Source organism: Phasianus colchicus, chromosome 1 (assembly GCF_987193195.1).
Source record: "Phasianus colchicus chromosome 1, bPhaCol1.hap1.1, whole genome shotgun sequence".
NCBI classification, from domain to species: domain Eukaryota; kingdom Metazoa; phylum Chordata; class Aves; order Galliformes; family Phasianidae; genus Phasianus; species Phasianus colchicus.
Window position 1 is genome coordinate 36,075,259 of NC_143436.1, and position 26,222 is coordinate 36,101,480.

The window sequence follows — 26,222 nt, forward strand, 5'->3', positions numbered from 1 at the left end:
TTTGGGATGGGAGAGGCCTTAAAGACCATTCAGTTCCAGCCCTTGCTGAGAGCAGGGACACCTCCCACACTTTGCTCAAAGCCCCATCCAACCTGACCTGGCCTTCCAGGGATGGGGCATCCACAGCTTCTCCGGGAAACTTGTTGCAGTGTCTCACCACCCTCTGAATAAAGGATATCTTCCTGAAATACCATCTAAATCTACCCTCTTTTAGTTTAAAACTGTTACATCTTGTTCTATCACTGCACTCCCTGACGAAGAGTTCTTTCTCAGCTTTCCTGTAGGCTCCCTTTAAGTACTGAAAGACTACAGTGAGGTCTCCCCACAGCCTTCTCTTCTCCAGGCTGAACTAGCCCAGCTCCCTCAGTCTGTCTTCATAAGAGAGGTGCTCCAGCCTTCTGATCATCCTCACGGTCCTCATGGGAAGCACATGGAAGAGTTAAGTATAGACTAGCATTAAGTACTGATCTAAATAGGTCCTTCCAGCATGAATGTTTAGACTGTTTACAGTTTGTGTGCATGAGGACCATCATAATGATAAACACTCCCATGAACTGAGACATCAATTATTTTCTAGCACTTCCAGCTTATGAGAAGCATTAAGCTTACCATTAACAATTAAAATAAATTCCTGGGTCTGCTCAGCCTGCAGTACTGGATAGTGTACCTACAAGGGATGATGTAAGATTCTTTTCATATAGCAGTAATTTACTGCATATAAGAAGATTCAGTAGATAAAGTTTCCTTTAATCAGTAAGGCCTACATAACTCTGTTTTCATAGTTGAGCAGCTAAGCCACCTCCCATGCTTTGCATCAACTGAACATACACTGAGAAACCATTCCTCATTGCCAAACCAGAAATTATTTCAGCTAATCACTGAACTATATTGCAAGTAATCAAGACAAACTTGTGTTTGTAATTGTGTTGGAGCAAAGCCTGGTTATACAGCTTCTGGTAGGGTGAGCAGATTTATTGATAAGTTTTCTACCTTTGCCATGGCAATATTCATGACATGGTATCAATATTCTAAACAGACCCACAAAAACTGGGAAATAAAACAGAGAATTGAAACTGATCTCCAGATCAAGTGAGAAAGAAACCAGATTACTTGTAGGCTTTGGAGTCTGGGTTACACTCCTTGTTTTGTTCTGAAGTTTACTTCTGCTTCTCTTCTCTTTTTTCTTTACAATTCCATGTATGAAACGGAGTTGTTGTTTCAAAGGCAGTTGTGGCTAAGAAGTGAAATGAACTAACTAGACAATGTACTGTCCGTATTCCACAGACCTAGCCAACCAGCTTTAACTAATGCAAAGCAGTATGCCTACTACAGTTCTCCTGAGCTGACCATATACATGCTACACATCACCTCAGCATCACTGCAGACCCTATCCATGAGGCACTCCCTTCCTAAAAAGGCACAAGGCAGGGAGAAGAGAAAGACCAATGCTAATTAGAAGACAAAGTCCAAAACCAGTTCATGCTGGCTCCAAATCTGCCTAAAAACTTATTTGAGTAGTAGAGCACGGAACACAGGTCATGCAAAACTTGTTCTGACTTCGACTGGAAAGTTGAATTTTTAGATGTCTAAATCAAAGCCTCAGGTCTGAATCTATGTGGATCCATTTCCGTTGCCTATAAAATAAACATGATGCAAGCTTATGAAAAAAGACAATATGATACCAGTCATTATACAAATCGAAGTAAGGACCTCAAGCAATACTCTTGAGATGTTAAATAAGCCACAACAATTTACATGTCTTTCTATTTCATATCCTCTTTCTTAAGCAGAAGTAGTAAGTTTTCCCTCATGTTTGACGTAGAAGAAGTAGCAAACCATCAGGGTGGTTTATCCGTAAACATGTGTTTCTAAACTCTGGGGACAGCCATCTTAGCATAGAGCAGTTAAATAAAAAGTATAAACAATTTTGTCATAATTCTTCAGACTGCTATGCACTACTGTAATTTTGACAACTTAACCTATCAGGGCTTCATTCTATTGTGCATCACACAAATTGCTTAAACATATGTTTCTGTCCCCTAAAACATACAATCAAAGCAGTGCAAGATAAGGGGGACTAAATAAACAGGTTTTGATCTATGAGAACATAACAGGGTGGTGGTTACACCTTAGGCATAGCTTGTATTGTATCAATCATACTCAATTCCAGTATAAGCAGAAGAGCTTCAGCCTAGATTCCACAATGAGAATAGCAGTGAAATAAACATACCAGCTGATGTAACTGCAAAAGCAGCCGCTACTATAATTATGGCTTGACAGGAAAAAGAGAAATGATGCAAATAACTGCTATGTGCATTACTTATACAAAACACTGTGGGGAGACAGGATGGTATGAGTTGCTCCTTGGTAAGTTCTTCTGTAGATGTACCACACAATCCCTCAGACACTCCTTAATCCACTTTAACAGTGCATACTAATATTAGAAACATTTCCATAACTGTAGTTGGCAACCTTCAGCTATGTCTTTGGGTACTCCATCCTAGTATGCAACACTAGTGTAAGTCCAAATTATTATCATGCAAGATATTAATTGATCTTGACAGTTTTCTTTTTACTACAGAACTGTGTCAGAGTATCTTACAAACAGCATGAGACACCTCTTTTCTGAGACTTCAACTACTCAAATTTGCCATCCCCAATCCAAACTGGAAAATCTAAGGCTATTTTTAAATTTGTCTCTGCAAGAAGATTGCCCGACAGCACACACGACTTGATTCAGATTCCAACAGAAGTTGAGAGTTAGCAGCACGTTGAATGATTTTGGTTACATAAATAATTAGAATTAGGTAGTACTCCAGAAGTAGCATTATAGACATGAGCAAATATGCAAGTTTAAGCCAGCCAGACTGTCGTATAAAGCATCTTCTAGACTACAGTAAGTTAAAAAAAAAAAAAAAAAGTATCCTTGAGGGATATAAACTTTGTAAATTATCAACCAGTAGAAGGCAGCTGTGTTTGCTCAGGAAACAGACATTCTAGATGTACAGTTTATACTCTGGATAACCTACATACCTGAAGCAAGGGTCAGACAGATGTATAAGCAACTGTAGGACATCAGTTTATCCTTGCTGTCAGTGTACCATATTCTCATGGTCTACTGAGAGAAAGGATTATCTAAACACTTGGACTGGATTTCCATTAGTAATGAATGAAAAAACTGATATCCCAAGAGAAGCTCAGACACTTCAAACATAAGAAACTCTTAAAGGTATTCTGAAGTATTAAAAGACAGATCAGTCTCATGCACAATTAATGTAAGTCTAACAGTGTTCAGCGTAGTGCATATGTAAGCAGAACAAACCCAAAAGATCCTCAGATAACATCAGATTACTGTGCCCAGCTCATACCCCAAAAATCAATAGCACTTCTTTCCTGGGAAAGGGAGCAAAGGTCTTACTACTTGTTTTGCTTTCCCAAGTACCCTGCTTAATAGAGAAACTGTAAAAGAGATCATACTTCACAAGAACTATTCTAGACACGCTGTTCCTAATAAGGTTGCAGTCAAGAGAAAAATCACTGATAAGGAAGCGAATGCTTAATTGATGTACTCCCATGCTGTGTTGTTTCAAGGTGTTAGGACTACCTTGTGCTCTCTATTTTCCACTTGTCAACCTTCAAGTGCTAATACAGACTATCCCATTTCTGTCAGTTTGCAGAATTTCTTGAGACACAAAGGATTAGAAAGGTTCAACAAGAGATGCACCAACATTGACAGTTACTGTGCTGATTATGCTGTTTGATTTCTTGCTTCTGGTCTCTTCCCTTGTATCCTTTCTTAGAGGCTTATGCCTATCTCTGAAAAGAATACGTATCTCTGAAGTATATATAAACAAAAATAATAATTTCTCTATGTTCAATAAGCACCAGTTTCCAGAGACTATATCAGCCAATTCAATTTAGAGTCAGCAAGTGATAAGCAAGATGGTAGGACTGACCTCAGACACCATTCATTTGTCATCAAAGCATTTGAGAACAGAAGGGGGTCAGAATAGCTCATAGTTCTTGCTTATCTACCTAAAGATTTATACATCTTTGGTTGTCTGTGACATCTATAGCTGCCTCAGCAATTTCAGGGGACTTGTATCTTATGACAACAATCTTCTATTTCCTATGTATATATGATTCACCATGCAGTACCATTTCCAGTTCTCAGTCAAGCTGACCCTACTCATTTTATATAAAAAAAATGGAAAATTGTCAGAGCAGTTTCTACAAATACTTTGTATTTGAACGCAAGAAATAAAAATAATTTTTTAAAACATCCAAACAAAAACAATCCAGAAGGGTACACTGCTTTTAAATTCACATACACTAGTCCTATTCAATGCTGGTCACTGAGGGGAAAACTCCATGGACACAGAGAATTACTCTAAACAGGCATTCTCTTATTTACACTCCCTGCTTTCATATTCACTCCCAGAAACCAAATAACCATTTATCTCCTTCACCAACTCTCGCTTCTATTAGCACAAGATTTTAAAACCAAATTTACAGACGTGTAATTTATATTATTTTCTGAGAGGAGTAAAACTGGTATACTTTAGTAGTTTTCAGAAAAGCAACCGTGTCCATAAAATAAAGAAATGCTATCAATTCACAGTAATACCACTGGATTATCACAAGCAAAGTGATTGCTTATAATGCAAGCCAGGTAAAGGAGGAGGATGGTTTCAGTGCAATTTATCCTGATCAAATGGTTTTATTTGGCCTAGGGTTTTTTTTGGTTTTTTGTTTTGCTTTGGTTTTTTTGTTTGTTTTTTTAAATGCCAAAGGCAGAGGAGGCCAAAGCTATTCCTGCCACTTGAAGCCAAGAGAAGGAGAAGAAAACCAGGAGGACGCTATAGGCTGTTGCTCCTAGATGGCTCAAAAGCCACTAGTATACTTGGAGGGCCTCAGTGTGTTGAGGTATCTTGCTAATAAACTTGCTAAGCATATCTACTAAAGCACCCTTGGCATACTCCAGACATCATATTTGTCATTTTTTTTTTTTTTTTTCAATCAGACTGCTTGGAGAGGAAAAAATGCAAGATCAATTAATTTATTTTAAACAATACAATCGTTTACCATCATCACCTTTGCTCCTGGTTTAGTTAATAAGTTACCTTAGTTCAACCAGTTGCGTCTAGATTCTCTCATAATGGGTTAAAAAAAAAATCTCTCTAAAAATATTAGTGACTGCCTTTTAGGAAAGGCAATCCTTTTTAACAAACATTACAGGAACATCCAGGCAGTGTGACTACCAACAGCAAATGAAACAACTTAGTCCTTTCTCTTGTCAAGGGAGTGTGTTCTGCTGGTCTTTGTTTCCTGCTGGATTTTAAGATCAGCCTAATGCAACTGTGCATCAGAGCAAAATTTGTACTGTAACTTAGTTCAAGTCATCACAATTAGAAAACGTGCTTTGTCAGAAATATCTGATTTGTACTGGGGAAGTATTCTGTGCTTCACATGTTCTTAGAGTTTTCTCTAGCTGTTCATGGAGAAAAGAATACTGAACCAGATTGGACTTCTGAATGACACAGTAGAATTCTATTTCTTATTGAAAACAGTTTTCTTTATTTTTTCCTTAGCACGAATTTTACTTTTTCAGATCTGTACGAGCTCTCCCTGCTCAAGTGTTTCAGGTAACTGCAGACCCTTGGATGCAGCAAATATTTCCTGTTTGTTCCTAGTACGTATAACTCAACTGTCCTAACTCCACTGTGAATTCAGCATGTAACACAGCCACTACAGTCATTCAGTTGAATAACTTCAACTGCCACAGACCAAACTTCTCCATAACAAGAAGAATTTGCAAGTAAGCCCTAAACATCCAGCTGCAGAACTTTCTTCTTAAAGCAGAATCTAAGCTCTCTCATATCTGAATTACTGCATAGGTGATAAGAGTTCCTGTGCCCAAAGCGGAACCATTTACTGTCAGGGCAGCCTCTTCACTGGGAAGAGAAAGAGGGCTACAACCACACCTACACATTTTTCTCTCCTTTCAATTAACTACCTAATTCATAAGAAGTTGAAAAAAGCAGAAATAGCAACTGCATGCATCCAACTTTCATTCACAAGGGAAAATCCAGCTTTATAAAAAAAGAATCTAGATCTCTACTGTGCATGACCAAATGTAGAAGAACAGTCTAAGGAAGAAGTGCTTCAGGGTTGGAAGTTGCATCTTGCCTATATATAAGTATGTTCATATTTGTACTCACTGAACTAGCTGGACACAATATGCCATACCATAACTACGTATAGTAAAGCTTTAATTAGAAAACACTGGGAATCAGCAACACTGTTAGCCCTAGGTGCCTACAGCTCAGGCCTGGACAGGAAGGATGCAAGGTGTACTGCTCTTATCCTGCAAAGCTGCATCACCTGGAGTAGGGGAACAAGAGGAAAACGGTTGATCATCTGGGAAAACATAGGCATCAGAGAGCAATCTTCTTTCCAAGGAAGCCTGAGACTAGAATTTGTTTAAAAATTCAAGACACTGTACTGCAAGTTGCAATTCAGCTTGCATTGCTGAGCCAAGATCAACATTCACCTGATTTTCATTATTTTCGGGGAAATATAGACAGACTTTGACACAGTCCAATAGCAATAGGACAAGGGGGAGCGGTTTTAAACTAAGAGAGGGCAGGTTTAAGTTTGATGTGAAGTGGAAATCTTTACTCAAAGGGTGGTGAGGCACTGGAGCAGGCTGCCCAGTGAGATTGTGGATATTCCTGACCCTGGAGGGGCCCTCGGCATCATGACCTAGCAGTTGGCAACCCTACTCACAGCACAGGGTTGGAACTGGATGATCATTAGTATACCTTCCAGCCCAAGCCTTTCTGTGATTCTGTGAAGACCACCCCTCTCATTTGTATGGTTGGAAACATACACACGTACGTACACACACACGTATATATACACACAGAGAGCTCCAAAAAGCAGAAGCCTCCAGAAAGTAAAGAAGAGAAAAGAAAAAAAAAAAAAGGTAAATTAACTGCCTTTTGTGTAACTGAAGCTCTTAGAGTACTGAGCTCTGTGTTTTGCCCTTTTTTGGGAGGTGGACGGTTAGGGAGTGTATGTATGACTACATCTTCTACCTACTTACTTTCCCAACACCTGTTAAGGGATATGTAACTAGACGTGAATCAAACTATACCCACCACCTGGTGGGTACTTTCAAGTCACAGGAGGCTGCCAGCATTGCTACTGGTGATAATCACACCCAGTCATCACTTCTGTCTACTTGTAAGCAAACATGGAAACCTGCAAAGCCTTACTGAGGGAAAAACAGGATAGCTGTACATTTACAACCTTTACTACTCTAAATAAAGGAAGAAAAGCTTAAATACATTCTGCTCCCTGCTTTCTAGTTTTCCAAAAGCAGAGAGGAGGTGATTTTTCCCACAGCTCAGGTTATACATAAACTCTGCTCACAGGAACTGTGTACTATTTCCAAGTAGATCACATTTCCTTTCCAAAGTTACAACAGAATGATTCCAGTACAAGAAAAGTTTTTATACAAAAAGCATTTGGACTATGTTGCAGGTTTCCTTCAAGCAGTTGTTGTCTTTTTCTCCTTCCTCCCCTTATTTTCCTCTCCTAGGAAGTATTTCTGATCTGGTAAATTTCACAGGGAAAAAAACATTTCTGACAATAGTTTTCTATAAGAATTTTGTCTGAATTGCATTTGCATGCACGCATGCTTCCATCATTATTTTTTAGGTGTAGGAGACCACATAGAAAGCAAAGAGGACTGACCAATTCATAGGAAAGGTACGGAAAGAGATTTAAGCAAGTTATTTGTCCTTCATAGCAAGAGAATTGGAACATGCTTACACCTCTAACATTGACTTCTTCAATGTCTTAATTGCCTTTCAAGCCCAATGTGCAACACTGGCCCAAGCTAAGTACTCTTTCAAAATTGTGTCGGAAGTGTAGGCAGTCTGTCAGGGTATTGCTGACAGTATGAGGTCATTTTATCAGGCAAAAAAGTGTAGTGTTTGGCTATCAGAAGATTAATTGCATATAAACGACCGATGTCGCATTACAGTAGTCAAAATACTGTAGAAGGTGGAAGTACTGCTGCTCTTCTACAGTCAGACATGTAAAGCACACACAGTTCAATCAACTCTGCTAATTAAACTGCTAGAAGAAGCACTCAGAGGACAGTGGGGAGAGAGGAAAAAAGAAGCAAGAATGGGTAAAAGTAACAATCATGATAAGTTTTAGAATGCCTGCTTTTAAATGAAGCTCTAGGCTTGAGCAGATGACTTCAGTGTCTTTTAAATGGGGCTCTTAGAGTGGGAAACATCCCATTCATTCTGTTTCTTAAAACGAACATTGAAAATCTCAATGCTTATATTATCTACACACGCCACGCTTGCATGATGAGTCTGATTCATAGGACTAAGGAAATCTGTGGGGTGGGAGACAAGCAGGGGGAAGAGAAGAGGAGACATTATCAAGGACTGGAGACAGGAGGAAGGACATTTGCAGCAGTCACTCAAATGGAAGAAACAGTAATACTCTTGTATACATAAACACCTCTCTCACTATGTACATGCACAAAAAGCCCCACAATATTCTCTTTAAAGGTATCATACTCTCTGAGGATATTCCTCTAGGCAGTTTCTTTTTTTTGTCTTGAAAATTAACAGCTGTCTTTATTACGTTTATGTTTCCTCCCTCTTTTTAGATTGTACAAACATCAGTGGGTAGCACTGAGAAACTCACCTCAAGGTATACTGGGTTAGGTGGAGCTTTCTCATTCTCTATTAGCACAGTGCCAGTACCCCAGAAACTAACCAGAAGAAACCAAAATATGTATCTACAAAATCTTTGTGCTCTACTGGAATTGTTCTTGTTTCCTCCAGCTGTAAAACTTGTTTTCTAGTACTTAAGAGCATTTGGAACCTAAAGTGTTTCTGATACAAATGTAATACATTTACAGCTCGTGGTAGTATTGATGGCAGTAACCCAGGCTCCTTACATACTATACCATGAGAAAAGCCTGAAAATACCTTCCTATTTTGCCCCCAGGTAGTCTATACATGTGTTTCACTCAAATTCTATCAATGTATAGACTATACACAGTAGTCAACTTTTATTATTAGATATTTTCACTGGAATGCAACAATCCAGTATTTTATGCTCCTCTGTTAAATAGTCTCCCCTAAACACCTACAGGCATTAATCACACAATATCAGCACAGTTAGCAGATCAGCATCAACTCCTCATACATCTCAGGCATAAGTCCCACTGACATCTGTACAGAATGACATCTGGAACAGCTGTCTAGGTTCTCCAGCTATATCACAAGGCACACACTTCCTTCTGCACTACACAGCCCTCACTCATTACTAGTGTGCTGTTCAGCTGAGTGACAGCTGCTTATGAGATGCAGACCTGGGCATGTGGCATTCTCGTCTATTTTCTAAAGAGGGAAACATGTGAATGTGGGCAGGAAGGTGATGTGGTGAGCTCCAATAGGCACCTCCTCTGAACCAGTGAGAAACCTGGTCTGCTGGCAGCCCTGCCAACTACATCTTGACTGTAGACATATGTATGCATATGTACACACACAGCCAAGCAAGAATAACCTGCATGTATCAGCTTCTGTTGATAAAGCAGGGATAGCAGAATGCTAATAAATGAGATATTCTTTTTTGTTTACTGTTAAGAGTTGGAGATGTGCTCAAGATCTATGGATGATGTGCCAATTCAAAAGCAACAAACGGTAATTGAATAGTAAACAGGATGATTAAATCACATAGTTCTGCCCTTAAAAAAAAAAAATAAATGAAAGCACATACCAGCTTTTATCTACTTGCAACAAAGCTGTCCTATTTCTGAAAGTTTCTAGTGAAACTAGAATAAAACCTGGCCAGTTTATTTTCCTTTTTGTATCCCTGGTGATAGAATTGGCCAAAGAAGAGTTAGCCTTCTAAGTCAGCTCTCCATTGTGTAAAAGTAGAAGTACGTGAACCATATACAACCTCAGTGGCCTAAGGAAGATGTTTACAACTATTCCAATTGTACTAGAAATCTAAAAATGCAAACTAGCCTCCAGAAAATATAGATCTAAAACAAGCTGGAATTGCCATGCTGAAACTTTATCTGAATCCAAAGCGTATCTGAAAAGAAGATTTTAATGAGCATGAATCTACTACAAAAGCCATTCAGCTGTTTTGATGTTGCTTATTCTCTCCAAATAAGATCATCATCAAGACTACTTAATTATCATCCTTAAGTCTGCTATCCCACCCTTCCCCTGCACCCACTCTTCTAAAAAAATAAAATAAATGCACGTTACTTCTAACAACAAAAAGCTATGGATAATACATGTGCTGAAATATCATCTTTTTTAGTAAGACACCACAAGATTCATCAGCTACAGAGTCAGTCTTTGTTTTCCACTAGGTTGCCATTAGGCAGGCAAGGTTAATTATGACCACAATGCATCCCATTCTCTAGGCTGACACAGCTGTGCAGTCTTCTCTATTATTATAGAGCATACATGCTGTACTGAGGTTGAATACTGTGCAGATTAGAAAACACAGCTCCTGCCAAAGGTCTTCTACGAGCTTATTCAAACAACACATCGGAAACAAAGAACAAGAGTGTCCTGAGCCACCACACATTTGCAGTTTGACCTTAAGTAACTTCATGAGGAAAGCAAAGTTCTTTTTGGCATATACGTGGCTGTCACTGCTGTACAGATGGGTCCCTGAGAAGGGAGGAACCGCACTTCCTAGAATTTAATTGCATAATAAATGGATTCTTCATAGCATTTATGGGAATTGTCATCTGCCATTGACTAACCTATTAGGTTTGGGGAGATTTTTTTTCTTTCAGCCTTCTCTTTCACAAGCTATCATTAGTCATACGTGAAGATAGCCCAGAATACAGTACCCAATGTTCCACCTGCACGAGCCAGATATCCATGCCAGGTATTGAGGTTTCATTTATTACCTTTGATATCCCTGCTTAAGTTTTTTGACTGCATTTACATATCCCTCTCCTCATACTCCATGATAATATCTTGCAAGGTGAAATGAGTTGAGTAAACATCATCTCTTCCAGTGTACAGAATGAAGACTGAACAAACCATTGCTAATCTAGAATACGTTCTTCCCAGTAACCTGGCAGAGAAGCTGTGAATTTCCATGTGTTGATGTAAATCACTGCAAACAGACTGAACATCTTTTACATCGTTTTTCAATAAGGTTCTTGGTACTGGTTTTGTTGTGTACTTTGCCATTTACGTATAAGCATGTCAAATGAACAGATTTTCTAAATCTCCCCTCATATTTATCCATGGTAAATCACACTTGACTGCTTAGCTGTCATGAAGAAGTGACTGGCTCAGTGGGAGAGACACAAATACTGGATTTCTTTAACCTTGACCTAGCGAGGCTGTCAGAACTACCCCTCCAAGTATCTTTGCAAACTTGGGGACATATGTGCTAGATTAGTAGGCTACAGCAAGGTCAAAAAGAGGCTGAACTGTGAGACTGAGCACTTTGTGGTTCAAGTGACACCAAGTCATTAACAGCATTCCTCAGGGGCCAGTACTGAGGCTGATACTGCTTAACATTGTCGGCAGGGCCAGAATTGCCATTCAAAGGGGCTTTGACAAGCTGAAGGAATTTCTCAACCAAAGGATCATGAAGTTTGACAAAAGCAAATACAAAGTCCTCCTCCTGGAACAGAACCACTTCACGTTGGGATTATCAATCCAATAACTCTGTGTCTGCACAGGCTGCAAATTGACTACCTAGGTTTCAGATCTGCAAGCTATGAGTTGCAGGGAGCTGGAGGTATATCCACAGGGACAATAAGACAAATGGGAACCAGCAGAGTGCTCTTGCAGCAGAAAAGATAACTTCTGTGCTGGGCTGCATCAGCAAGAACATAAGCCAGCAGCATGAGGGAAATGAAAATTCTCTCTGACAGCACTAGTGAATTTTAATATCTACCATATCCAGTTATAGGCTCCTCAGTGCAAGAGGGATACTGTTAGACCAAAGAAAGTCCAATAGAGAACCACTGAGATGATTAGAATACTGAAGAATGCCTGAGAGAAGCTGATGAAGGTTGGCTTGTTTGACCTGGATGATGTTACAGCTACAACTTTCCACTACCTAAAGGAGGATATATTAATGTCTCTGAACCTTTAAGTGGAGACTGGGGGAGCAAAATCTATCCTAGTGTAAGAGAAGTGAAAGTAAGAGACCCCCTCATGAGACTGAATGCGTACAAGTCCATGGGACTGGATGACATGAGGAAACACTGATTTGGTTGCCAATCCACTATTTGAAAAAAATGGCTGTTGGGCAAAGTCCCTGGTAACTGGAAAAAGGAAAACATCACTCTCATTTTTAAAAAAGGGAGAAAGGAAGATCCAGGGAACCACAGGCTAATGACCTCACCTCAGTGCCTGGGAAGATCCTGGAGCAGATCCTCCTGGAAGCTATTTTAAAGCACATGCAAGACAAGAAGGTGATCCGAGTCCAAGCTGGTGGCCTTTTATGTTGGCAACCCTGCACGGCATCCCCATAGCAGGGAATTAGATGATTTTTTAACATCACTTCAACCCAAGCCATTCTATGATTATAGAGAAGGTGGACCCAGATCCTTCTAACAGGTGCATAGCAAAAAGACACAACAAAGCAAATACTAATTAGATGGTAGAAAAGTTCTTTTTTACAGCAAAGGTAGTTAAGCACTGGGTCAGGTACTCAGAGATTCTATAGAATCTCTATCCTGGCGGACGGTCATAATTCGAATGAAGAATGCCCTGAGCATCATAACTTTAATTAGCCCACAAGGGCTAGCTTAAGGTAGCTGGCCTCAAGACCTAAATTACTCTCTGATCTGCCTGGAGCACGTGTGACTTCCGGCATAAAGAGCTCTCAGCTATTTCTGTAGAACTACCTGCAGTCATCTCTTGAAGTGGTGATACCGCCCTCCACATCTGGGCTTCAAGGACAGATCCTAAACCCTTGCAGAGCTCCAGGTCCACTCAACTCAAAAATAAATAATAAAAAAAAGAATTAAAAAACCCAAGTTCTCACTTCACATTTGGCATAATTCAAATCTTAATGGCAGTATATAACTAGATTAATCTAGGCCTTATTCTGATGTTATTTAATAAGTAGCAATCTGAAAAACAATAGCCATTCATGGCAACAGTAAAATTACATCTAGTGGCTTTATAGTCACCACTCCAATCCATAATATTTTGTATTTATCATCCATAACAAGAGACTTACTATACCACATTCTGAATTTTCTACTATTTAAATTCTGTTTCTTATCCATGATTTTGCTCTCATAGTTTAGCTAATTGACAACAGTATTATATCCATTCAACATGTGTATACATATATGCGTTCTTGCTTTCATCAGCTTAACAGAGAAGAGGGGACTGGAACTTCAGCTCATTGACCAAAATTTGAAGTTACATTTTAACCAAAATTATATAATCACTGCTGTCACAAAACTTTCTCTTAGTATGAGCAAGTGAAGTGAAAGATTCTAATTCAGTTCCATCCTCTACCATATTTCACAGGACTCTAAATGCAAATTTCTTAAGAAATCTTTTTAATACTTAAAAAAGTTCAATACTTTTCTATTTTTTCCCCCCTCAGTTATTTTTTCCCATTGCCATTGCTTTACCTGATACAGAGAATGTTTCTACCATCCATCTATTCCATTCAGAGGAATACAGCAGGTGTGCAAGAAGTGCATAAAGAGTAACTAATAATCTTCTTGGGAATCATGAAGATATGCTGACAGAGCAAGTGAGAGCCCACATAATTCTCTTCCCTCCCACAGTTTGGCAAAGCAGAAGGCAAGGTACTGAAGTCTGAATAAAGTTTCAGGGCACCACTCATTCACAGTCAAGAGGTGAGGCATTTCCAGTTTATTTTTATGCTAATTGAAGTCAGACAAGTTGAACACTTCATGTTATCTGCTTTCAGATGTCTAGATATGAAAGAGCCAAAATTTCTGTCTCACGTTGAACGAGGATTTTTGTCCCACCAGCAGAAAGATAAGCCAACAGAGATTGTGTCAGAGAAGTCAGAATCAAGTTCCGTCATTAAAAAAGTAATAGAAAATTACCTAAGTCCCCTCAAGGTAGGGATACAAAGATGTGGATAATTAATTTGTACATGAGGAACTGTACAGAATTCTTGTGTGAGTGAAAAACATAATCCAATATGATTCTGCCTTTGAGGAAAGCAAGGACACCACAATGTAACTAACTTCCAAGATTCCTTGTCTAGTTTGAGCCTTGCCATAAAAAGGCTTCCTTAGAAATGAGTGTAGACACGCACAGAGACAAGATCACATGTCCATAGCTACCTGACAGCTGTTTGCTACCCCACTGAAACAGACCAGACTCTTTTCGACCAGAAGTTACAATAACACAAGGAAGGATGTGCAGAAATAAACTGCTAACGTTCTTCACCATTATCTACCTAGAAGAATATAGATTTGAAACAAAACAAACTTTAAATATTTTAATTGTAGTAATATGGAGTAGAATTAGAGGAAGAGATGTTTCCAAAGAATGATCTGGTTTTATGCCTCACATATGTTTTCTGAATAGATCTCCTTAGCCTTTTTTTCCCCCTTTTTCCTCAAAGTTAGGCAAGCATTCATTAAGTATGCTAATAAAGGTTAGTATTCAAAGAACACAAAAAGCTTTACCCCCAAATAAAGCATTGCATGAAGCACCGATCATAGAGGGAAAAAAAGTTATAATACAGAAGATCAGAAAGGTGGTTACTGAGTGAGATTTCTCCTGTGTGGGTCGAGACTGAAATCCTAACTCTTCACTTACGACCTCTGTTCCATACGGTACCTGATATCCTTTTTCTTTTCAGTCCCGATTTACTCAGGTAACAGATAAGAGAGGGTGGGTGCTTTGAACATGCCCGCAGGCTAGAAGACACACACTCCCTCACAGCCCACCTGGGACGAGCACTGAGCCCACGGGATAAACGCGTTTTAAGCCCCTGAACAACGGCCCCGCTTCTGAAATTGCCACTCGGAACAGAGATAGGCGCCGGGAGGGCTTCCACCCAAGCTGCGCTGACATCAGAGCCGGTTACTGACGCTCAAGCAAGAGGCGGAGGAAACTCAGGAGAGACCGAAGCAGAGAGCACCCGGCGCCCGCGGTTAGCGCAGGACCCCCGCGGCCCCTCCTCGGCAGGGGAACGCCGCTTCATCCCCAGTACGGCAAAACCAGCCGGCGCTTCCCCGCCGCACCCACCTTCCACCGAGCGGCCGATGCTGTGCAGGTGGGTGAGAGCCGGGTGGGCGGCGTGCACCTCCTTCAGGTACGCCTCCAGCTCCTCGCTGTGGTGGTACTTGTAGTCCAGCGCGGACAAGAGAGAGACCAGGCAGAGGACGCCCACCGCCTCCTGGAAAGAAGCAGACGAACCAAAAACCCGTGACCCCGCTGAGGGAAGGCGGTCGGAAGGCTCGTCGGTGCCCGGCTCCGCCACAGCCCGCCCGCCGCCCCTGTGATGAGCAGGTGGCTCTCCCCGCTCTCCTACCCCAGCTCCCGTCCGCATGCTGCCACCGCTCCTCACAACTGCAGCCCCAGCGCCGGGCGGGGGCCGCCATCCCCGCCGCCCGGCCGCGCCCTGCCCCTGACTGACGCCGGCTCCATCCACTCAGGTCCCCCCGGCCCGCCCAGGGGCCGAGGGAGGACGGGAGGAGGGGAGGGGGGAGCTCCCTTACCCGCCCCGCCGGCGGCTCTCACCTGAGCGGCGGGCCGCTCCCGTCAGCGCGGGGGTGGCGTGGCCTCCCTCCGCCGTGAAGTTTGAAGCTGCCGCCTCGCTCCTCATCTTCCCTTTCCACGACCCTCCACGTAGGTTGCCGGGGGGTAAAGGGCTGTAGCACGCCGCCGGCCGTCGCTGCTGCTGGCTCGGGCGGGGCTGTTCCTGAGGAAACACCGGGTCCCCCCGCGGTTTTGCCCCTCGTTTTTCTCCCCCTGAGGTTTAGGAGGGGCTGAACCACGCCTGCTGTGTGCAGGACGGCTCCTGAGAGAATATGGGTGTCCGAATCTGACAAAACATCTGCTTGGCAGCTTTTCTTTAAAATCAGTTTTTAATAGGCTCGGATTCACTTGGATTATATCTACGAAATAAAGTGCTTCTCTTGTTTTTTTTGTGCTAGCCAAATTGCTTTGGGGATATCCTGTTGTTGGGATTCACCACAGACGCGTTTTCATCACCTTTTATTGTCTTCTTTAGTATTGAAAAGAATCGAGAGAAAAAAAATGAAGTTGAGTTTCTGCATCAAAAGATGGGATGGCATCAAGATTTCTTTTAAAATACGATGTAGCTCTAGCTGTGAGCTGAAATACAAGTGTTCATCTGTGCTGGAGAACTTTGGTGAGCAAGTCAAAAGACGGTTTTCTTTACAACTCACAGCAGGATGCCCTCTGCTGCCTTCAGATTTTAGAAAAGGAATTCAGTGTGTGATTCAATCCAAAATAACAGATCCTGTGTTCTGGATAGAAGGCTCTGATAAATAAAAAGTTTGTTCTTATTATTTTTTAACTCAGAAGCTTTAAGAAAAACAACAAAGTGTATTTTGGTGCAAGCATCTGTATCCCAATGTGCCAGAAGCATAAACATCTAAAAATGGTGGTAAGAGATCTGTGTTCAGACACCTTAAGAAGCCTTAGTTCATGGGAAGAACTACCTTGTGCCATATGACAAGGGATATAGTGTTTAAAGCTACTTGATTTAACAGAGTACATAGCATTAGTTTTCTGTTGAATGATGTTCCTTCTAGCATGGACTTTTGCAGGAGGTGGCAGCCCCATAACCCTTGTTCCACACTCAAACTCCACTATTTTCTAACACTCAAAAGTTTACAAGATCTTTCCTTACCTTTTGTCAAAGAACATTCTTACAAGGCATAAATATGGGTATCTTTATATTATTTACTTAAATAGTTAATAGTTAATAGTTGGTTGCAGTTACTTGCATTTGCTACATGGCATGGAAGAGAAGCTGTTGGGTTACACTGAATATGTTCAGAGAAGCAGAAGGCAGAAGTCGAGTACATGGGTCTCACGTTTCAACATGTGAGACCTGAATGTGTGTGTGTATATATATATATGTATATACAGGCACCTTGAAAGATGATCTGATGACACCATTTGAGTAAGCAGGAAAGAAAATAATTTCACTGGTAATCCCACATATACACACTTGGAAACTATCCCACTGTAGTCACGTGAAATCAGAGAACTATGACTCTGAGTAGGGTGTTGGCAGCATTGTGAAATGACAGGGGGCTGTAAAAATTAATCTCAGTGAAATGAGTAAAAACACCTTTGATAATTGCACAGCATTATCTCCTTTTGAAATCACACCACTCTTTACTGTAGCCAAGAGAGTCATGGTTAAATGAAAGCATTGCAGTTTTTAGGAATTTCAAAAACACTTCAAAATGATAGATTGTTTCCACGCTAGGTGCTTGCAAGATAAGACAAGTCATCCTTTGGGGTGTTAATATGAGTTACGTGTAACAGAATCCATTTTTGTTTGTTTATGTGATTGTTTTAAGCCTGCATTGTAATAGGAAGTACAAAGCTTGAGGATACCTGTTGCTCCTGAGTCACTTTTCAGAAGGTCAGTTTAATCCAAACTTGGCAAATGATATACCTGCTTACAAGATTGTTCTTGAAAGTCAGAGCTAAAGACCAAATACTGTGTAAAACTATCAGTGATAAATCTCCTATTGTCAAAATCAGGCACTACATGTCAAGGCTGATACTGACTGCAGTATATTCCCAGCACTGCAGTGGAAAATGATCCCTCTGATGAAGCAAGGTAAATGAAGCTCTATTGCTGTAAACAGCATTGACTGCTCTCCCCTCAGAAACATTCAGGATCATCCAGTGAAATTTATTTGACAAGCAACTATTAAGACTATCACCTGAGCATGAGTTTTGTAGGAAGAAAATACAATTTTTGAAGTGAAATTCTCACCTGTGAATCTCAGCAGTTACTTGGAAGTAGATGGAAATAGTGTAACGATACGAGTGGCTGTGTTGCCCTCTAGTGACAGGTTAAGAAAATCCTGCCAGAAGCAACAGGTAGGAAAAATTCCTCATGCACTGTATGACACACTACAGAAATACATTTAGGATGGGTTTCAGCAGTAAAAATTTCTGGAAGCTTTGTGGTTTTTGAGAACCAGTCACAAAACAAATCCTGGCTTTTGAAATCTTGCTCAGTGTTTTGTCATCTGTCATACAGGATTTCATCACTTTCCAAAGATTGGTAAGAAATAATAGTGTCCCAAAAAATGTTTTTGATGAGAAATAAAAGAAGCCACTAACAAGATTTTTTTTTTTTTTTTTTTTTTTTTTTTTTTTTTTAGGGTTGCTGCTGCTTTTAAAACTTTCCCATCTGAAATAATGTCCTAGGCTTACAGACTGGAGCTTCAGGTTCTTTGAGTCTGAGTCTAGGTAGCAACAGGAACCTCACGATCAGATCTGTGGTGTGGGAAAAGACACGAGATAAAGTCTTTCTCAAGTGAGGAGGATCAGATGGGTGAGTTCAGTACAAGTGATGACACAGAAACACGAACTTGGTACAACTTCTCAGTCCTGAATTAGTATAAATGCAGATACCAATCACTGGAAAAAGCTGTGATGAAGCCCTTCTAGAATACAACACCCACTGTGCTGAATTAACAGGCTGCTTCTTAGCCTGGCAAACATTATTTTCGCTGTATGACAAAGAACAAAAGCACCAGAAGTCACTCAAGTATTCACCAGCTTATTAGTCGTCTCTACTATGCAGACAGTTCTAAGCTGAGGCTTGCATACTTGGTTCATAAATCTCCTTCTCTCCATCCCAGCACAAGGATTACCCCTGGAGAAGAAAGGGATGCCCTGCTGTGTCTGGTAATCTGCAATTAGAAAATTATCCCAAGGGGGACTGTTAGCAGCTGGTATAGTTTAGAGCTGTCCAGACAAGCACTGAATTAGCTGGAGAATCTGGAACCACAACTAGCTGCTTAACAAGCCTCTCACTTCTCCAGTCTTGCAAACAGCAGCATCTGCATACAGCAGAGATTTTGAGCTACTGTATGACAACATACACTGTCGTGCTATGCTGGAACAGGTCAGTTCTGCTCCACAGTAGGTTAAAGCATTTGTTTAGATATAAGAAAGCGTGGGAACGTGACCTTGTTCAAGGCAGAGTTCTTTGATGTTATGCGTTGAGTATTGTAGTACAGTTGTAAAATGTTTTGGATTTATCTTTCTCCTCTTAAACTGGCTTATTATACTTGCCCTTTCAGTAATGCACAAAATTAGACCTAATTTGAAAATAGATTAGTTCCGGAATGGCAGAATTTAATTTAGCCCCTGGAGGATGTTGGGTCCCTTAGCAGCTAAGTACAGTGAGGAAAGCCAGGAGGGTTTGGTGGGAAGTTCAGTGGGCTGGAAACTTGTGAGTTTTTGGGAACTAAATAGGAAAAGGAAGGGAAGATATGTCCGTAGGGGTTTTGAGGAGGTGGGAAGACTGAAACCTGGAAAGATGGGTAAGAAGGTGGAAGTATTATGGACACTGTTGTCCAGGTAAAGCAATTTGGAGGATTCAGTGGGGGTGTTTCATAGAGAAAGGAACTGAGAGGAGTTTCTGTCACTGACATCCTGCTAATCCGAGTACAGCATAATTAAACTTGAGGGATTTAAGATGTTGACATATCACCCTGTCAAGTCTCCTAATTTGTATATTAAATGCATTGCAGTTAATACCATGAAAATTACAGAGATTCACCTCAGATAATTTCTTGCTGATATTAAGCAATGCTTTTGAGAAATCTGAGTTCTGTCCCAACAGCTGGACCAATTTCAGCTTTCAACATGTGGAAATATCAATTTTTGGAAAAGATTTTCATCATTTTTGCTAACCATCTTCAAATCCAAATATCTTCCTAATTGCCATTGTCATGAAGAATGCAACACTCTTACTCACATTAATGGCTAGCCTGTCTCTTTAAAACAAAATTCCCTCAGGCCACTTAATCAACGTATCTGTTTCAAGTAAACAATGGTACCATTTCCTGAACAATAAATTAGGAATTCTTTAGAAAACTTGGTTGTGTAATAAGAAAAAATCCAAACTTCCATTTATCTGCACTGATTTATGCAAACTGGTCCTCTACACAGACAACCAATTAAACAATATGCACTGCAATCTTCTATCAATATAGCAATATTTTGAACAATTTTTTTTCTTTGGGGGAGAGAAAAGAAAAGGGAGATTTCTAGATATCGATGTCTATGAATTTATCAATCAGCAGTTAAAAAACGGATGTTTAGTGAAGCAGTAAACAGACATGCATCTTGCTTGACCTCCTTGAAAGCAGCTGGTGAGCTTTTCTTGCATTAGTCTGTACTTGCTGTGTACTGGTTAGACTGTTGTTTATTAAACCATATGGTTCTGTGAGGCTCCGTTTCTCCAGAGACAAGGGTGTGGTGTCATAGTCAGATTTAACTAACCTAAAACTGAACTTACACTGAGAAAGTCATAACAGCACCCAACCCTGTTGCTTCCTATTTCCTAGCGTAGGCACGCAAGCAGCCATGTGGGCAGTTGAATCAGGGAACTGATTCATCTGGAAGGTAATCCAGCAAACACACACACACAAAATCCAAAAATTGTCTTCATTTTCACCTGGTTCAGCTTGCTGGTCCATCCATTATAAGCACTGTTCTTGACTGAGGGAGTAGAAAGAGTAGGTGGCCAGAGAGCAGAAAGAACATGCTTCTTAGGAAAGGCCTACCTTGGATCAGCCAGCACCAATCACGTATCTGCAACTCAGATAGGATATTTAAAGTGAACTGCTGGCAAGAGGTAGGTGGATATGTGATAACATAGGTAAAGAGAGAACTTCTTCATAGAAGCGAGGTGTGCTCAGAAGAGAAAGACTCTTGTCTCTCAACAGTCACCTCAGTTCTGGTAATGACTCATTCCTGAGAGACAGACTGGACATGAAATCCTGTAACTCCTCACCACTGGCAATATAGGCACAGTATTACTGAATTTAACCATAGATTAATTAGTGTTTATCTAACCAACTTAATCAAAATTAAACGCTATTTCCAATGTAGAAAGCCCTGTTTGTCTTATGCTGTTGCTTATTCTGCACAGAAAAGGATAATCACTGACTAGATCCGTCAGATTAATAAGACTTCCAAGGCAGTCTATTCAGACAGCAAACTTACTTAGGTTATCTTGACACAACTTGTGGTTGCATACTCAACAGACTGCACAAATAAGCACTGGAAATAATAACTTTTATTCTCAAATGTTTTCAAATCCAGGGAGAAAAGCTGCTCCCAAGATAGGTATGATGGCTGGTAAAAGAGCAACTTTTCACAAGTAAGATACCTGCCAGAAAATATCTTACAGTCCTCAGGCACTGAGTGTAGTTTATTGGAGTTCGTGCATAATTTCAATGAAAAAAAACAGTGATTAAAAAAATTTTTAGGGTCAAAAATTTTACTGACACCAGAGATGCTTCTTTTTCTAGTTTGTGTTTTATGGAATGACTAGAAGACTTAGAAAGCTTTCATACAGTGCAAGAAAGACACAGCAAGCCTTAATTTTTGTTTTGGTTAACTGGATCTTTACATGATTAAGCTTCTTCCGACATCGCTTACTTAGAAATATTTTTAAGTGATTTCTCAATTTAGAATGCTTTGTACTTAAAGTAAATCATGTAAGAATAATTATTTTGCTACTCTTTTTTTCCCTAGAGGTAACCTCAGTAGTTTTTCCTGTACAGTCAAATCCATGCTTAGAGAAGAAGTACAAGACGAGGGACACTCTTGCATTCTTGTCATATCCTTGGGATGGATGTGTCACATCAACACATATTATAGCAGCCTTAATATTAATAGCATGGTTATCAGGCACCAAACTGATATCTGAGCAAGATCCAAATTGTCTGTCCCAGCTTCAGAAGGAAAGAAATCTTGGGGGCCAAACATCTTCATTTTTATTTTTAATATATGACCATGTACATAATACAAAATTCTGCATTGGGACTGAGGCTTTGAACTGTTTAAGAAAGAGCTGCTGCTTCTCATTTGCATTAGTAATACCTTTTGGTAGTCTCCCACAGAGGATGCCTGAAAATGAGCATGATGAAAGCAAACTATTAATCCCTCAGAGAACCTGTGGTGGAGATAATTAAATGAAGATAATGCAAAGGTAGCCATCATTTTAAGACTTCTATTGAAATTTCCATAACAGATAGCAAGACTGAAGGTTGCATGCATTTTGAACCTTCATGTACTGCTTACCAAAAGCATTTCTGTAGTGCATTGTTTTTCATGTAATTTTTTTTTTCATTCTGTGCAGCTTGAATGGATGACTATGAATCTTCAGTCTGCTCTTTTCATTACATGCTCAGTAACTTTCTTGAGGCTTTACCTTCACTGCTCCTATGCAAGCCTAACTACATAAAGAATTGTGTGACAAAATACTGGACTATTCAAAGAATTATTTATCCTTTGGAATGATCTTGTTGTGGGCTAATACTCTAACTTGCACTACATATTATAAAAATTGCTTTTAGATTGACGTGGAAATGAATACCTAATCTGATCATTCAAATATTGCTACTTCCTGCAATTATTTTCTTTGAATACTAAATATTCTGTCTCGTCCAAATCACAGATATGTTGTGCTTCAATGTTTGGTATCATTTCAAATTGGCTATCATCATTATAAATGTATTTCAATATAAGCCTGATGTGATTGCTGGCTTACAAACTCACAGTAGAGAGAAGAACTTCATGGTGGTAGATAGGTAGAACAATTCTCGAGTTGGAAGGGACCCACAAAGATCATTGAGTCCAATTCAGGGTTCTACGCAAGACCATCCAAAAATCAAACCACGTTTTATAAAAATAGAACACTGGCTTGTTCTTAAGTAAACTGAAGAAAACTCCTGTTTTTATTTTATCTATAATCATTTTGATTAGTGGACCAAATTTAAAGGAGGGTCCAAGTTGGCAGAACTTGCATTTTCTTCAGATTCTACAGTATAAGCTACATGAATGTAAACTTCTACTTTTGACTTGTCATGGTTCCCTACAATTCATATTTCATGATATTGTTCTTCTAAATTTGGCCTTCTTAGTCTAAATATATCCGGAAAGGTGTACTCTGAAACTTCCTCATGAAGTTTAGTTGGGTGTTTACTGTACTAGATCATTTTATCAGACTAATTTCTTTGTCTAAAAACAAATGGTATTTCCTTCACCTACATGTGAGGAAAGGAAACACAAAAAATATTGAATTAATTATTGTGTAAATTCGTAGATATTATTGTTTATAAAAGGACCTGAATTTATTTCTTCCTCTCCAGCCAGTGTTGTCCTAATTAATCTTTGTATTTTAGGTACTTTTTACTAGATCTAGAATTACAAAAAGATCTTCATCTGTTGTTCAGCTTTACCTAGCAGCAAACAGAATTTGTGCCCATAAATCACACAACCGTATGTTCCAACAACTTTACATATGTGCAAAAGTTTCCTTGACTTCAATCATAGTTAAACCCATTATTATTTGTGTACTATCTTGCAGAAGAAGAAATGGGCTTGGGAGCTCTCCTGGATGGAAATTTTACTGATCTAGAAATATCTGTGTTTAGTAATCACTCTGGAATTTACATAACTTTACCTACAATTGAAGCTGATCAATGGACATACGCATATGTAACTTCCATTGTGTCTTCTTTTCATGTTTTGGGATCAGAATTTTGGTCATCATGAATCCCTCATACCTTATTCTGAAACAAAACAAAATTGTAGTGAGTTGTTAGGCCAGTAGTGATGTAATGAACTTTCTCTATCCCCTACAAGCATTTTATCTGGTTAAAATACGATTAGACATTGTTGCTTACTCTTGTTTGAAGATGTCAGCACCTCTCATCCCCATTCTTTCTCTCTCTGGTCAGAAATGCCCACAAAAATGTCCACAGGAAAGTGCTATGAAAATAGATATGTTTCCATTAAGTACTTTTTTTTCTTTAATGAGACAGAATATGTGGCAAAAATGCTTTGACTGACTTGGAATTTAAATAGTTAAAATGGAAGAGTTTTTTTCATTTTCTCAGTGTTGTTTTGCAAATCTCAGTCATGATTCTAATTTTTATATAGTGAGAAGCACAAAGGAATTTTTTTTGAATATAATAGTTTAGTTTCTCTCTTTGAAATATCATCTATTTGAGTTAACAAATGTTTTTCTAATGTCTCTTTCTATGTATGGTATTGAGATCTCTGAGGACAACGCATTGTGTGCTGATCTCAGTTTACATAGTAATCCTACTCCTGATACACAGAATACAGAATTCCTGATACACGGAATAGAATTCTATATGCATAGAATTGGAAAAAAAACAACATCATTAAAGTGGAAAAATCCAGCATTTGAAAATTAAGAAATAAATGACAGAATAAAGACTACTACCAAAACAGTTACTTTCATACTTTGTATCTGCATTATGATAGTTGTTATACAAACTTGATATTGTTTTTTGCACCCAGGAAGTCTATTTTGGTCAGAGTACACAGCAAGTAAACCCTTTTGATGAACAACTATTCAATTTTTTGTTTCATATTCATTTTTCAGTGGGTGGCCTGTTTTCATGTCAGAAATCAGTCAATTTGAGGTCTTGTGTCTCCACTCCTTTACAAGTGGAGACCGGTGATGGAATCAAACATTTTGTTATTACAATTGCTTTCATTTAGAAAGAATGACAGTCATGAATTTGTATTTTGCTGAACTCAGTAGGAGTTAAACAAGAAGCATTTTCTTTGCTTACGTTTTCAAGAGACTTTAATTCTTCTATCCTTACAACTGAAGGTCTTTTATGGAGAAATCTCTTCTGGCCAGTTTAGTAACTGACCTGTTTAAAACATGATTGTATTTATCCTATTTCATATTCAGAGTGAACTACAAAAACCATTTCCTTTACGAGATACTGATACATTTCCTTAAATTATTAACTTAATTTCATTAAGCCACTATTTTAACCACCAGGAAAAAAAAAAAAAAAAAAAAAAGATATTTTGAACCTTGGTAGGGACACCAAATTGGTACTTTTCTCAGGTTTTATGATTTATTTATTTATTTGTGCTTGGGTTTTTTGTTTTGTTTTGTTTTGTTTGCTTATTTTTGGTGAGGGTTTATTTTGTGGGTTTTTGTTGTTGTTGTCATGTTCATAAAAGTGGAATGTGAATAATTCACAGGAATGAATATGGCTGATTTAACCCCTTATATTTGCCTAGATGCCTTAAAAATAAGGAACAACCCACATCTAGCAAGTCTTATTTTACAAAGGCACATCACATAGTAGAGGCAGAGACATAATCCTATGAAACTCATCAGTGTTAGCAACCTTAAACACATAACTGTGTTTTCTGTCTGCACTCTGTAATCTCATGCAATTCCTTCCAGCTCCAGCAGCAAATGAGATTTGGACCCTAGGTTCAGCTGTGTCTTTTATTTACAGCCTAAAGTCAAGTGTCATTTAACAAGTCCATGTGCGAAGGAACCAGGAAAAAGATTCACAGATACTAGTTTGTAACAATGCTCTTGTGGAAAAGAGGTTTCGTTATTTAATCTCCTGTGCAAAAAAATAAAATAAAAAACAAATGGAGAGAACAAGTATTCAGTTCTAAGCCAACCACTGTGTAGTTCATGAACAAGGTTATATTTGTATACTGCTAATTCAGTTACTGAGAGTTTATTATCCTCCGTGTCCACAGGTTTACTGGGGACAATGCCAGTGCCTTTCAAAGTACTTCAATGCCTGCAGAAGTTTGGGATCCTGCGGGATCTGCTCTCAGTATCTGTGCCCAGCTTGACCTCTCATCTCCTCTGCACTCCAACCCTCAATTTCCAGGCTGATTCACCTTGCTACTTGGCTTCTTCCAATTTTCTTTTCTTTACTTGACAGGACTCACAAAATGCACCAAGGTCCAGTTTGCTTCCATTTACTTAAAATAAGTTATTACATTACTTTCTTCTATATTGAGTCAGTCACTGTGTTTGCCAACATTTTTAGCCATTTTCTGGATATACAGCAGAAAATGGTACTGCTGTGTGAAGTCAACATTAAAAACTTGGATATTAGATGTGCACATCTGACT

At 39.4% G+C, this 26,222-nt stretch overlaps 1 protein-coding gene across 1 annotated transcript in view; it reads right to left on the bottom strand.

Annotated features, from left to right (window-relative positions):
• The window catches only part of CPM (carboxypeptidase M), a 32,207-nt gene extending 16,520 nt beyond the window's left edge, over positions 1-15,687 (bottom strand). Inside the window, exons 1-2 of the mRNA XM_031589489.2 lie at positions 15,574-15,687; positions 15,288-15,438 (exon numbers count right to left, since the gene is read on the bottom strand). Of these exons, the coding sequence (XP_031445349.2) occupies positions 15,288-15,438; positions 15,574-15,591 (169 nt within the window). The 5' untranslated portion in view covers positions 15,592-15,687. The remainder of the gene's footprint in view (positions 1-15,287; positions 15,439-15,573) is intronic.
• Between the last annotated feature and the right edge of the window lie 10,535 nt (positions 15,688-26,222).